Below are 15706 nucleotides of genomic sequence, written 5' to 3' on the forward strand. Positions count from 1 at the left end.
TATACACACGCGGATCCGCAAATACAGTTAGACACCTGTACACGTACAGCGTGCCAGGAGTTAAGGCTAAAGACTCCGGCAACCGGATTAAAGAGAAATTTCCTTTTAGGCGAAGGAGTAGCGAGGCTGCTGATTCCGAGGATGAAGAACCTAACCGACATTTCTTTTCACTACCGCTCCTCTCCAGACTGCGTTCCAGATTTTTATGACGTATGCAGCGTGATAAAGTACACTTAACTCGAGCTCTTTTTGTTCCGCTGGGTATTTCAAGTAACACACCGGAACGCTTTTTCTTTGAATTTTAAAATAACTCGGCTAACACGACCCATATACGACACCGCTCGCGTAACCCGTCCTCTGCTAAACTAATTGAAATTTAATCCAAGGATAATCCACGCTCGATTCGCGCGCTTTTTCCTCCGCGAAAGTTCGGCCGAATCGCTCTCGTGGGGACGAAAAAGTGAATTCCAAGTGGGATTCGAAGTGGGATACGAAGCAGGATTCGAAGGGACCGCGTGCCAATTGGCCAGATACGCTGCTCGCGAGAGTAACGAGGATAACAAGGAGCTTACGCGGTGGATGGCCAATTTGTATAAAGATTTTTGCGTCTTGGCTCGGTTCAACCGGATAAATAGAGAAATAAACGAGAATGGACGTTCATCCGGTGCCGAATGTGGCAGCTAAACGGACAATCGGGAGGATTGGAGGTAGCCGAGCGGAATAATGTGCCGGTATGAATTATGTGGCTGCTCGTTTGGAAATTTGGCGAATTATCAGCCTCGCCCGTCCTCCAATCACGATTATTCAGAGGAGCAAGCGTGAGTAATAGGAATCGAATGGCATCGGCTGTGAATTAACGTTGCTTTAATATGACATAACTAGACATTCATCGCCTATCGAGAGCCTGAATCAGACGTAATAGAGCTATCGACTATTGGCCAATTGTCTATTCGCCAAAAGACTGGATATAGACGCACGTCGTATTTCGCGCAACCGCGTTCTTCGATTTTCCACATTTCGATTAAGCTCTGCAACTTAACCGCAAACATTTCTAAGACTAGACGTAGATATATTCGGAAAGCGATCGCATCTAGTTTGAAAGTTAGCTCGACACTTTGCCAACGATAAGAAGTTTCCGAGTTTCGCCGAAATTTGCGTAGCGCGCTTGATGATGCCATTAGTCGATCATATTATTCGTGATAGATTACCATAGACGCGAAGGAAGTTACTTACTGTCTACGTGTACCCATTACTCACGCTTGTCAGAATTTTCTTCGCGTTAAAATCGGTAATCCCATTTCGTGGTAACAGAGGGACCTCGCTGCAGCCCCGTTTCCGCCTTCGCTACACGCTACGCGCAAACTTTCGCGTGCACGTTTCAGCTACCGCTTCGAGTTGGCAAATTTGAAAAATGCGCGAGTTTAATCTCGTAAGCGGTAAGTACATCCCACTCGAAAAAGAATATAGAACGAATAACGAGCACTCGTTTATGATTCGCGCGTTACAGTCGCATCGCACTCGTCGAAAGGGAATACGTCGAATTTGATATTCGGTTAAAACTGCGCGTATCGATCTTTCTAATTGTCATACGCGTCGATTTCGGTGCTATTCGTGATGGAATAAAAATCCAGGCGAAACAATCGGGAAACGGGTTTCGTTTAAGCGAAAACAGTTGCGTTATTGCGATTGCGATATATAATTCAATGGTAGCAAAACTTATCGACTCGCTACTGTTTCGCGCGAATGCCTCATTTTCCACGTTTAATACATCGATGAGTTCGCTTTCGTCGATTATTTTTTCCCATTGCGCGGCCTTTGTGTACACGCTATAGAGAACTCCTCGTTAAACGTCACGTCCGTAGAGAAATGGCTCGCTGTTAATTACGATTGATGCTTTGAAGAAAATGCCCGAATCAATCGCGATGCTACATCACGATGGGTAGGTTAAACGGCGAAAAGACATTACGGTCTACCGTGGATTTGTCCGACGTTTAACGAACACCTCTCATCTGCTCTCGTGACCAAGTCGATTCGCGTTCCCACGCGAAATAGAGGTAGGGTATACCGGATACAGATGGTATATCGCGATATTCTACTCGTGAAAATTTCACTATCGCTAAACTTTCCGAAGAGAATATTTATTATCCGCGCTTTTGCTCTCTTACTTTCGCTCTACTTTTTCCCTCGAGTAAAAAGTTAATTACCTTCGGTTATAGGATATTCCATGTAGCTTATTCGAAGCTTCTAATGAGAGCCTTAGGATACGTTTAATATAGCACCTATGAGAAAATCACGAAGGATACCTCTCGTATCTCGTTTTTCACATTTCGGAGCACCTGGCAAGAATAACGAAAAAGACCCTACTGGTGAAAAGATGACGTAAAGACAGAGGACGATTAGATAACGAAAGGATATCTAGTAATAGTAGTTAGGTAAAAAGTAACCGACCGTACTTCGTATAACGAAAATAATTTTTGCGCGAGAGAAGTATGAAAACGCAAAAAAAAACTTTTGTCCAAACTCATTATCGATCACGCATAGATTGGATACTTCGCGAATAAACACTTGTTTTTAACTTGACCCACTTTCGATACAATGATCGTTTCATTCCAAACTCGTATTTCGAATCGAGATTGACCGCCGATCGTTATTGATATCAATTTTAATTACTTCTGACTGAATTGTTTGGCTACTTTAATAAGATGAGTATAACGCCAGTAGTAAAAGTGAGAGTCGAAAGGTATAGAAGAGCAGGCGAATTATTCCTATAAAATCTCTGATGAAACATCGATGATTTGCGCGAGAGAGCGAGAGATTTAAAGGACCGGTAAGCGAAAGGATTAGACGAGCAAAGCAAACGATCGCTGTGGTTGCATTTGTTAGGGGTTGATTTCGAAATTGACGTCGGGAACTTGGAAACACGAGGGAAAATACATGGAGGCAGGAAGTGAAACGGTGGAAAAGCGATTTTATCGCGATAACTATCTGTAAGTGAAATTCAACGCGCTTCTCTTTCGTTCCCGGCTGTTAAGCAGCTTTGTTTGCATCTCGTTGTTCGCTAATGTGATTTCACCCCTTTTAGACGATATCCCGCTTTGCAACGAGTAGGCGAAGAAAAATTCAACTCTCTCCATCGGCAGTTTGCTCAGCCGTTGAATTGCTTAAATTTCGCTGCCGCCGATACAGCCGTGCATCCGAATTATTAAAACGACCCGTGTAATCTAGAAATGTAACGCTGTTCGCTTGCAGCGAAAACAAAAGTTTCCGACGAAAAGCAATCCGCCTTTCCTTCCAAAGCAAGAGAGATTGCAATTTCACGAACGATTGCTGGCATCACGGGTACGCCAATTACACGTAACGAAACGTTCGTGCCTTAAGATTGGATCGCTTCTGATCAAGATATCTTGCAGTGAAGATCGTGCAAGTTTCTACCTTATGCCATGGACTCGGAGAATAACGATGACCATTATCGAAAGAGCGAGAAGGGAACCGTGCCTTTTCATTTCCCTTCAATTTCCGCTTCCGGATGAGTATATACTTGCTTACAAAATTTCTACCTGTTCTAATCCTTTATCACCTAGGTCCTATGTAGGTCCTATGTAGGTCCTAAAAATCAAACGTAGCAGATGACACGTTAAACTGATAGAAAACTAATATTCAACGACGGCAATTGAAAAAGAACGAAGCAAAGAAGAGGGATTTATTCGGTTTTCGTGTATTACACGCACGTATTTCCCAAACTTAAAATTGAACGATCAGCTATGGCAAAGCTTCGAAGAATGAAAACAAAGAAAGGTATTCAGAGATCGTACGTGTTCAAATATCGAATATCGGCGAGGCAATTAATCTTTGGTTGATATATCGAATATCCATTATATTTGGATATAACCTCTCTGTCGTTTGGGAATCTCATCGATCCGACATTAAATCTCTTTGCTATTGTGCGAAAGCAGAATTCATCTCGTATCTGGACATTTATCGGATGCCAATGGATCGACTGGACTTACCTGTAGGTAATAAAGGCGAAAACCAGAGCAACCAGGGACAAGCTTCCGCCCAGAACGACGATGAGACTCAAAACTCCGTCTTGGTCGAACGAGCTGGCGATTCCCGTGGAGATCCCATTAGTCAGGCCACCGTTCGATTGGGGAAACCCATGGATCGCTCCCGTGTAAAGTGTCTCCATTTCTTCGCTACTCTCGCATCTGCGATCATCCATACGAAAACGTTAAACTTTCGTCCACTCTGTTTCTCGCGTTACTCTGAAAAATTACCAAAAGTTACTAGTTGGCGCATATTACAGTTCTCGCGAACGCGTTACGCGTTGGCCTACAGATACATCTGCGTACGTAGAAATACAACGAAACGTAACCTCACCGTTCGATTCGCGAGAGAGAAAAGGGATGCGATATTATATTTATCCGTTTGAACGAGGCTCGAAAGAGACATAAAAGGGACACGCGAAGTAGATATAAAGGATAGCATCTCTGATTTAATCTAGCTACGCGACATAAGGGATTTTGATTTATGATCTCTATGGGAAGCACGGGGGAGCATGGGAGCCGATTAAGATTTACGATCCTCTGAATTTGGTGCACGCGTAAATCGTACGTTACTCGTGTTACGTGGCTTCGTGGCTTTGGTTATTCCTTTAATTACTACGTATTTGCGTAGAAAAAGGTATTGTATCGTGCCAGAATGAGCTGACAGATAGATAGGTATAAATGATAAATAAGCCATTCGATAACGAAACAAAACGTTATACGTTTACGTTATACTTGGAAATCGAAGTGGAACGAGACTAATATTCTTTTCAGCCGGCACTGCTGAGGAAAATTTCATTTGCGATGGAGCCTCGCGTATCGCGGCAGGGGCAAATTGAAACAGGCCTGGTAATTTCCTGTAAAGAGGTGAATCAAAATGGCGCTCGACACTACCGACCACAAATTGCGGCCTTCCCTCACGAAAGTTGTCAGTAATAGAGAACATTTGTGACTACGCGTAATCACCATTAACGAAGCTAATTTATCAAGCGCAACGAGTAAAAAGACCGTAATTTCTAATTTTCAATTTGCAATTTCAAAGTATCATTGCGCATTATCGCTTTTTAAATAAGGACTCTAGCTCTGCCATAGATAAACCAAATGTTCAACTTTGTTCTCATCGGGCAAATTTTTTCTCTTAAATGTAAAACGTTTATGAACGGAAAGTGGAAAAGGATGAAAGAAAGAATTGCTACCGAATACTCTCGATACGAAGAGATATTAGATGGATAAAATTCGATATCTAGGGAAGCTTGTTTGAAGTTTAAAAAAATCGCGCGCCGATAGTCGCAACGGTCGCCGAGCCGTATATTCTTTTATCCGATTTCCGCACGGATTCGGCATTTAAATGTAGTGACCTTATATCGCCTCGATTTCCAGTTCGATTCACAACAACGATCGTTATCGTTCACAAATAATTTCCCGATACCAACGATGCGCACCTTTTTCTGGCACTTAGTGTTTTCTCGTTGTCACGCTTCCATCGCTTCCAAATATTTACGTTCCACTCTGCATTTGATGATTCCAATGATTATTTTAGAGAGTGTATCGAATCGTATCGATAACGGGAAATAATTCGCCGCCATTTCGACAATCGAAATACTTGTGCGCGAAAGCGATAAATACGAAAACCGATATTTCCTGCTTTCTATAAAGTGCAAAATACATAGTATCGCGGAATGATATTCTTCTTCTTTGATGTGTGAAAAAAAGAAATCGGTCGATCGAATTAGGCAGAATTAACGGTTTTAACTGTTCGTTTACATTTTTGTATTTCCCGCGCGAATTAAGGACAAATTCCGTTTCTCTGAACGATTAAGAATTAGATTTAGCATCCGTTCTGTCCTTTCCTATCGCATTCATATTGGTATAATAGAACTGTAAAAGAGCGGTAATAATGATAATATAATAGTTTTCATCTTGTTTTCCTTTTATACTTGGAAACTAGTTTCGTAATGAACGTTCGTTCGAACGAATAGTAGTGCTGAAATGCATGGTTAAAGAAACGCCTGAACCTCCGACTCCATTTTGATTGATAATAAATTTGAAAGGTTGGGCAATTGAAATATGTAACGGACAAACATGTAAGGAAACTCACCTTACAAGGGAGAGAAATAGTTGATCGGATGAGAAAGTTTCGAAAGATGGTGACCGATTCCATGGATCGTTTTATGTTTTCTTGACACGTGCCGGTAAACACGTGTTCCAAAGACGCAGATCGCATGTCCTCCTGAATTAACGGGTACCCTTGAAGGAAAGAGAGTTGGAAGATCAGGCCGTGTTATTTGGCACTTGTCGTTTGCAGCGCGTGTATAGCAATATCTTCCAGAATGCGTTCGCGCTCGGACATCGGACGATCGATCTCTTTTCGCTCGCGAGAGCTGAATGCACACGATCGCCTTTCTTTGCCCACGGAGCGAGCACACGCGATCGAAATATACACGCGAGCACAGCTACTCCAACTCTACCACATGTCAACACTACCTTTTATCGTACTCTCTCTCTCTCTCTCTCTCTCTCTCTCTCTCTCTCTCTCTCTCTCTCTCTCTCTCTCTCTCTCTCTCTCTGTAGTCTTATTGACGTCTTACATTCTTGATACAACGAACAAAAATCCCGCGAAACGATGTATATTTACCTGTTATCAAAGAAGGTGTAATTTCTCTTGCAAAGCATCGTATACATTTACTTTAGTAACCAACCGACATTCACGTACCAACGCGATTTATCTAATAAAAACATTAACAACTACAAGATTTCGCTTAACAATGATATCGATAATTCTTGTTTCTAAAGGATTAACGCGAATAAAACGGTATCACATAAGTCGACAAATGATCGCGCGATACGAAATCTTTACAACATATTTTCTGTTATTTAAAATTAATCAAAATAAATACTTGAGTTCGTTTAAGGTACAAACGAGTTTGTACGAAGAAAACACATTTTTTCTTGCGGTACAAAGTACTTGACAAACATATTACAAAAAAACAATTTACTCGAAAAAAAAAAAAACACGTTGCTGTAATTACCGCAACGTGATCATCGACACTGGTATTTAATTTAGAAATTACGCAGCAATAAAATGCGTACGAACTCGTCGAGCAACAGCGCTGAACTGCAACGAAATTTGTTCGCGCTCAAGTCTTCCGCGCATGCTATGTTGCGCATACACTCAAAGAATCAGTGGGGAATAAAAATATTTGAAGAAAAGGAACTTTTCGACAGTGCGATGTACTGCGAGAGGAATAATGGAAAGTTGTGATATAAAATTGAAGACAGTAAACAAAAATATAAAAAACAAATTCTTGTTTATTTCAAGTTTCGTACATAAGAAAAGTTAAGATTTTGTCGTGAGCTGTAAAATAAGCATTCACTGGAATGCTTATGCGACAGTTAACGTCGGATATAGAGATAAGTAAATAACGGTAAAGTAAGTAAAAATTTAAATCCGTGCATATGTACAGACACAACCTCATTCGTAAAAATAGCAAATATATAATTGCTAAATGTAAAATCAATCAAATTACAAACGCCAAATTCACACCACATTCTTTTGCTAATCAGAACCAATGGATATTATATATTCGAAATAAAGTGAAATTTGTCATATCAATTTACAATTACATCATTTTACATAATAACAGTTTCCGAAATTAGCGTGTTATGCACACGTTGTTTTCATCGTTAAATTAATTAATGTATAATAATTTACATTTCTATATGCACAAGAATCATAGAATTTACACAATGTTATATTAGCCCACAAAGAAGCTAAAAGTATAAACAATTAGAAGGTAAATCAGCCTATAGGGTTATAACCACCAAAAAATGCTAACTCCTTATATGCTTCGGCTATCCATCCAAGTAGATATCTTACTTTTCCTGTTGTTCTATCTGATTCTTTGAAATCTGTCATAACTTCCATTAAACAAGTTGAAAGACGCATCAACATGGGCTACAAATAAAAATATAAAAATGTATAGTTCCGTATAAATGATAATTATCGCAATTAACTTTAACGATTGTTATAAAAATAAGATATTTACCACGGGCCAGTTCTGCCTAAATAAAGCTACACATTGATCGCTAAAACAATTAATATCTAAAACGTTTTTCTCTATCAATTTTTTAATGAATTTTCCAAATACTGTCCAAACTTCTTCTTTTTCTGATTGAGCCAAAAGCATAACGTTTCTAGAACTAAATATTCTGCGTATAGGTGAATCAGATTCCAAAGCTTTGCAACGACTCATTGACCATATTGTTATAAATTTTTCTTGAACTTTTGGAATAAAAAGATCGCTTCGATAAGCAACTGTAAGTACGACAAAAATATTAGGATTACAATTTTTATTATATGACAATAACTTATATTTATAATATAAAAATTATATTCGTAATAACTTAATTCTTTTTTACCTAAAAACAGAGCGAAATCTGTACTAAGAGAATATAAAACCTTCTCAGTCCCCACAACTAAATCAGCTCTTTCATTTAAAGTCTGATATAAAGTATCCAATATCGTCGTGATAACCGTTATTGTTAAAGAATCACCACCGTTGTCGAGAATAAGCAATATAAATTCCTATAAAAATTATAATACGAAACATAATAAGTTTACATTTCATTTTATTTAATAAAGTGTGTGAAACACAAAAATAATTACCCTCATATTATCAGTGATAGTTGTTGGACTAATAGCATTGGGATTATGTTTTTTTTCTTGCATAGGTTCTAATGGAGTACTGTTCTTTAAAAATCTATTTAATTCGAGTTCCATATCTTTTATAAACAATGATCCACCCACTATATGAGATTGTATCCATTGATATATACGTTCCATAGCTAGTCTGATGGCAATTTTACAACACATTTCTTTTACAGGTGCCAAAGAATCTTCTGCCAAAAGAGATTCTATGGATTTAGTGACCCGCGACTCACAAATTCCTGGTATAGTTGCTTCATATTGACCTTTTAATTCTTTAGACACATTTGTAGCCAAAGTATTCATATCAGTTACCACTAATGCCTATATGAAATAATACGTGTACCGGTTAATGTAATTTTAGAATAATTTAAACACTGTATTATTTATTTTATTTTCTACAATTTTATGTAAAAAATTCGTAGTTACCTTAAAATCTTTGGCGTTAATTAATTGTTCTCCAAATTTTTCGGGTTGTCTTTCATTTTGTTTCATCTTTAAAATCTCCCTGAAATTATTCAGATTCGTTTCTCTAGAAGTCATTAAAAGTGTATTACATATGTGTTTCACACAGGTCGAAGCAACCCGTTCTGACACAAAATCAACTGTTTTTCGAGTAGACGCTGGTTGTCCGTGAAAGAATGCTTCTTCTAATTGCAACTGTTGAAATGTAAATATTAAAATGTCTCTCGTAAATAAATCTAACATCTAATAAACTTACCTCTAGATGCTTTATACCTGCACTTTTGGCAGATTTGTTAAGTTGACTAGAAACTGGTGTTATATGTTTATTTGAATTATAATTATTTAGATTTGTATTAGTATTTGATACAGATACATTAATCCCAACCAATGGACAACATATATGCAATGTTCTTTCATTGATAATATCCAATTTATCTAAATTAGATTTAGTTGATGTAACAGACACAGTGGGCTCTCCTACTAGCATATATTTTTGCACATATTGCTTATTAAGTTGCTTCAAATTTCGTAATTCTTTAACTTTAAATGTCTTTTGCCAAGTAGGATAAAAATCCTTTGGAATATTCGGTAATTCAAATAACCAATTTAAAGTGGATTTAAGAAGAATTACTGCCTGATGAGAGATAAAACTGTCAGATGTTGAATATTTATGAATATAATATAAGAGTTCTAAAGTTTGTTTATAATATGGTAATCGAAGAGACACAGTATCCATCATAGCCAAGTATTTTGCTATCCAAGGTACAGTTAATGATAATTTTCCTAATGCTATTGCATTATGTAAACACAGATGTAAATTTATTGCTGGTACGACCTAAATAAAAATCTTAACATTAGTTTCATGTACCAATAATACAAATTATAATAATACTCGGTTAAATTCAATCAAATTCGAAAGTAAGCAGTTGAATTCCTCTGAGTAGTTTTTCTAGGAATCAGTTTAAGCATTGCCAGATAGAGAAAAATAAAAGATATAATGGGAAAAGACGAGATTGTTACAATATGTCGAGCAGCGATAGTTAAAATCCGATACACAAATGGGATGTTACCATTAGAAAAATTTTATTTTTCTTAAGTTTTATATCATCTTTGTAAAAATGGTATCAATACATTATTGGAATTCTTCTGGTTAAAATGAATCCAAATACAATCTAAATCAAATTTCGTTTTAATCAAGATTCCAGGATTCCACCAATGTATTGGTACTATTTTCAGAAAAATAAAATAAAAATTACAGAAAGTAAAATTTTCTTTACTGTATGTTTACGTTTTTCAATAACAACATTCGTTCTCCTTATAAACTGTATCAACAGGTTTCATTGAACTCGAGACACTGAATGATGAGGGAAGAATGAAATTAGTTCATGTAAATTTAACCAAACATTATTATACATATAAAGCAAAGAAAGTATATTACTTACTTTACTTCTTACTTCTACTTGAGTTGCTATTAATTCTTTAAAATTATTTGATTCTGACCTATATGGTAATGACACAAGAAGACCTAACACTTTTGCAAGAAGCCTTAAGCTGGATAAGCAGGTAATAAAATTTTCTTGGGTTTGTTCATCGACTGTTGTTTCTATTATAAAAAAGTAATAGTTATGTATCAATAACAAATAAAAATATATAGCTTATATTAATATTTTTCATGTACATTAATACCTGAATCTTCTATTTCACTATTATTAAACTGAGTATCATTCAATTCCATTATTTCATGGATTAAGCAATTTTCTAAATGGACATAGAAAATTGGATTGAAAGCAAATAATATAAAATCCTTAAAAAATTCTTGCACCCCAGGGAAAGATGGTTCTGTAATTTGATTTTTGGAAGGCTGTGGTGTTACTAATCGTTTCTGAAGTTGATTCAGCTTTTGTGGATTTACATTTTTCAAAGTTTTCAAAATACTTATACTTTCATCATCTTCTATCTGTGCCTGAAAATATTGAAGAAATCAAAAGGCTTATTACTAAACAGAATACAAAATCTTTAAACATATCATTTTATTGTTTAAACTTACTTGTTGTCTATTTTGTATACATGAAATCAAAAGTTGTGACTTAAATAATCTTGCAAAATGATAATAATTTGTAGCATCATTGTGCAATGTTAACATAGTTCTTACTTTACTTCCTAAAGCTATTTGAAATGTCCATCCATCCACTGAATGGTCTTTTTCCCATATTCGAAATATTTCATAAAACCTGTCTCTTTGATCTTTAAATGTTTGAAAAGCTGTTATAGATGGAAAATTTTCACGATTATCTGTATCTATTTGAAAACATACATTTAAGTCACCCATTGTGTATAAATGGCTGGAAAAAAAAAATAAATATATAAGTTACGAAAAACAATTTTTTATTTTAATATATAATATTTTATATCTAACATACGTTTAGATATTCATATTAAAATAAAAACATTCGTGTCAATATTAGACAATATATTTAAAAAAAATTCATTATAATAATCAAAATAAAGAAATGTTAAGTAATAAATGATAAAAAACACTGTTTAATAAATATTTTACATACAAAAATGTCATGAATAATGCAAAAGTTCTAACACATTTTATTTATACAACTGAAAGATAGTCTTCAGATATAGTTATTTAAGTAGATATAAAATTAAGTATACAATTGTAAATATCACTTAAATAGGTTAAAAAATGGAATACTTACATTGTATTTCAAAAATATATTCTTCTATAAATCTTCTAAACGCTCTCATTTACTTAAATCACTGAATACATAGCGTAAATATTGACCAATTTTTGAAATTTAATAGGTTATGTTCATAACTGTAAATACGTTTTAAAATAGAGCATTAACACAACTCCAACTTGCACAATATTGGTTCACACATTCATATTTTGTTAATTGAGAAAAATTTTATAAAATAAGACTATATTTTATAACATATATATATTAATGCCATAACACTCTACATTCTGACCATTTATAAGCCTCGTCATACGTTAATTCAATGGCATCCATCTTGCATTTAGAAGTTAACGTACAACACATCATAGGTATATCTTGTTTCTTTAAAAGGTAACATTAAAACAATATAATATGAATAAACATCCCTTTTATTAATTTTAACAACAAAGTACATATTTTCCTTCCTTTTTTTTCTTTCTTTTTCCTTTTTGTGATATACAAACTTAAATATATTAAAATAGTTATAAACATAATTTTCATACTTTTTTCATTTTTTGTTTACGTTTTTTTTACAATTTATTAAATTTTTAAGAAATTATCCTTGAGGTCCAATAAGAGGATAACTAGCGGTGCTAGCGATTCCACAATGGTTAAATTTATTTCTAGCCATTTTGATGTATCCATCCGTACCCCATGTTTCACCCCAACTATTCTTTACAAGCCAATAATCTTGATCATTTTCATCAGTTCCATATCCTACTATTAATACTCCATGATCCAACTCTTGTGAGGAGCACTCTGGTTCATAATAGACTCCTGTAATTAATATATGATATTCAATTTATTAAACTAAAAACCTGTATCCTATGAAATTTGTATCTCAGATTATATAAAAATCAAACAAACCTTCAGAATAAAATTGAAAAGACTGATGGGAAGCATCGATAGCAACAGAGACTGGTCCCATAGTAGCAACTGCTGCTTTAAGCTTTTTTTCATCTCCTTCTGGAATATCTATATAACCAACATCGAGCGCGCCTCTATTTTGTGGATCATATCTATGCATTGCAAGATAATTAATTATAACATTTATATAAATCATCTAGAAAAAAATCCCACCTTACAATACTCACCTACATTTATTATTTTCACCTTCATATGGATAAGTAACTTCTGTATCTAAACCATTATTTTTTTTAATATATGTAAAAGCTGCATCCATTAATCCACCATTACATCCATTATTACCATACTGTCCAGAGCAATCAATTAAATTTTGCTCACTCAAAGAAACTAAAACTCCTGTTCGTCGAAAATGTTGTCCTTCTAGAGATCCAGTCTATACAAGCATCATAACCCATTAATTTCATTTAAATATAGTCATAAATATAATTTTTATACATAATTCACCTAAATTTGATAATTAATTTTTCAATAAATAATTTATTGAATAAATTAACTAAAAACATTATACACTCATATTACAATAGAATTTTATTAGCTATTAGTAATCCTATCTAGACTCTTATCGATTATACTATTGTATATTATTCAATACAAAACTTACTGCTGAAAATGCCCAACATGACCCACAGTGTCCTTGATCTTTGACTGGAGTTACGGCACCATGTTCTCTCCAATCTATAGATTTTGGTAATTCTATATTAGCTGGTTCAATAAATGAGGCACCAACAGGCATCTTTTCAGATCTCAGTTGAGTATTTATAGATTTGTTGAAACCATTTAATGTATTCACAAACTCATGATGAAGCTAAAAAATGAAATTATATGACTTTAAGTAAATATGTAATGTAAAATTATTTAAGCTTTATAAAGCACTTACCATGTCTCCATATTTATTCATTTTCAATTTATATGGAACTTTCTTCATCTCATAATTGCCATTATGCTTAGCAATTTTATGTTTATTGTCCATAAATATTTTCATTCTAAATCTTTCTTCAACATCAGATCTATATACCTTACCATGTTCCATCTACAAATGAATAATAAAATAAACTATTTACTCCTTTTATTTTATTACAATTTATGACTAATTTATTAATTAAAAATCACGTTATTATTACAACATTATTTAAACTCCAAAATGTTTTATAACGTAAATAAATATTACAAAATAAACAACTGATTATATTATTTCGGAACAAATTCTTTATCTATGTAAGCTTTATCTATGGAAACCATATATTTATAAAGGTCAATCTGTGACTGTTATGTTTTATACATATAAAGATATCTTGAATGTTATTTGCTTATACAATATAACTGATTTATTTGAAGACATTGAACCGATATTTTTGACGTCACACAACATATATAAAAATTACGTTAACTTTATTCGATTACCTTGAATGTTGTCCATTCTTGACTAACTAGTTCAAAAAATGACACTGCTTGCACTGTACTAAATATTGTTATAACCAAAAGTAGAAACAGCTTCATGATTTTTAAATTCTATCTAAAAAATATACATATAGACATAAATTAATTACTTAATTTATAAAATTTGTTTTCATTAAAATGTATTTTCTAAAAATTGCTTTTCTTTATTATTTTCAAATTATATATTATATATTTTAAATCCTGTCAAAAGCATTAAAGCAATATATAAATTTGCTAATATGAAAAACTAAATAGCAACATATTTGTATCATTAATTTTATTGAAAAATATTTGTTGTAATATCTATTATTAAAAAAGGTAAATTCAAATATCATTTTGAAACTAATTCGCGTCAAATAATTTATTTTATTAATTATGCATTTAATTATGCATATTTCATATAATGAGCTTATTATGAAATTTATATTTGTACTATAACAAAAAAAGCTTTTAAATTTAATATAAAAACAAAAATTTTACGCTTGTGAATATTTTTTTCAATTTCTATTGCCTGATGTATTTATATGATATTATACGAAAATTTCTACGACGCACAAAACAACATTTCAACCATCATGGAAATTATACGAACAAAGAAACAATTACATGATACTCATTAAACGAATATTTGTACAGCAGAAGTCAAAGCTCAAAGTCAAAGCGATTATATTAGTGTTTTGTAGTGTATTTACCAACAAATAAATCGATACAGTATTTATCACCGCAGAAATATTGGTTAATCTTCTGAAATAGCACAATAAAAAACGCAAAACTATGGCTTTTTTTATTCTTAATATATTGTAATCAAAGTTTGACTTTTCGAATTAACTAATAAGAATATGTTTAACTTTCCATATATATTCGAATATCTGTAACCAATATAATTATACTATACACATATTAGAATAAAGAAATTTTTAATATGAAACGAAAATGTAATACAAAGGAAGTATAATAATAATGAATAAAGACATATATATATATATATATATTTACGTATAATTACAATTTAATTGTTATTAAAGATATAAACGAATTGTCAAATATCTTACCAAGTATAATTATTTGGTTACTGTGTGACAAACAAATTAATACCGACAACGTATTTTCTGTTACTTCCGACTAATATAAGGCACACTCTTTTCTGAACATTCTATGGTTTCCCCTCCTTCTCATGAATCATTGTTAATTTGTGTTCTGAGACAGCGTCTCCCAACTTCCTATCACGATATTAAATGATTCATTAGAAAAATAAGAATATTATTAAATGTACGTAATGTATGTATATGAGTAATAAAGATCAAAGTTTAAATAATTGATGATAAAATATAATTATAACATAAAAAATAATAATAACATGATATAATATATAATATAAAAAATAATAAAATATAAAATAA

General features: G+C 33.5%; 2 protein-coding genes and 1 long non-coding RNA gene across 3 annotated transcripts in view; 1 reads left to right on the plus strand and 2 right to left on the minus strand.

Annotated features, from left to right (window-relative positions):
• Positions 1 to 659: 659 nt before the first annotated feature.
• Positions 660 to 9354, plus strand: LOC108546888 (uncharacterized). The gene is made up of 4 exons (XR_001890161.1): positions 660 to 731; positions 1312 to 1436; positions 8928 to 8993; positions 9323 to 9354. It is a non-coding gene; the product is annotated as an uncharacterized LOC108546888 (long non-coding RNA).
• dlt (codanin-1 like protein dlt) lies at positions 4004 to 11542 on the minus strand. The gene is made up of 11 exons (XM_017899173.1): positions 11261 to 11542; positions 10900 to 11176; positions 10656 to 10816; positions 9470 to 10048; positions 9178 to 9408; positions 8710 to 9072; positions 8463 to 8628; positions 8090 to 8358; positions 7863 to 7998; positions 7586 to 7593; positions 4004 to 4198 (listed from the first exon to the last, which is right to left on the minus strand). The coding sequence occupies exons 1-11, from the start codon at positions 11540 to 11542 to the stop codon at positions 4004 to 4006; spliced, it is 2667 nt and encodes an 888-aa protein (XP_017754662.1).
• A 934-nt stretch (positions 11543 to 12476) lies between these two features.
• The window catches only part of CtsL1 (cathepsin L), a 5703-nt gene continuing 2473 nt past the window's right edge, over positions 12477 to 15706 (minus strand). Inside the window, exons 3-8 of the mRNA XM_017899168.1 lie at positions 14271 to 14382; positions 13747 to 13899; positions 13471 to 13674; positions 13037 to 13242; positions 12810 to 12961; positions 12477 to 12719 (exon numbers count right to left, since the gene is read on the minus strand). Of these exons, the coding sequence (XP_017754657.1) occupies positions 12499 to 12719; positions 12810 to 12961; positions 13037 to 13242; positions 13471 to 13674; positions 13747 to 13899; positions 14271 to 14366 (1032 nt within the window). The 5' untranslated portion in view covers positions 14367 to 14382 and the 3' untranslated portion in view covers positions 12477 to 12498. The remainder of the gene's footprint in view (positions 12720 to 12809; positions 12962 to 13036; positions 13243 to 13470; positions 13675 to 13746; positions 13900 to 14270; positions 14383 to 15706) is intronic.

This window comes from Eufriesea mexicana, unplaced genomic scaffold (assembly GCF_001483705.2).
Source record: "Eufriesea mexicana isolate 0111107269 unplaced genomic scaffold, ASM148370v2 scaffold793, whole genome shotgun sequence".
NCBI classification, from domain to species: Eukaryota; Metazoa; Arthropoda; class Insecta; order Hymenoptera; family Apidae; genus Eufriesea; species Eufriesea mexicana.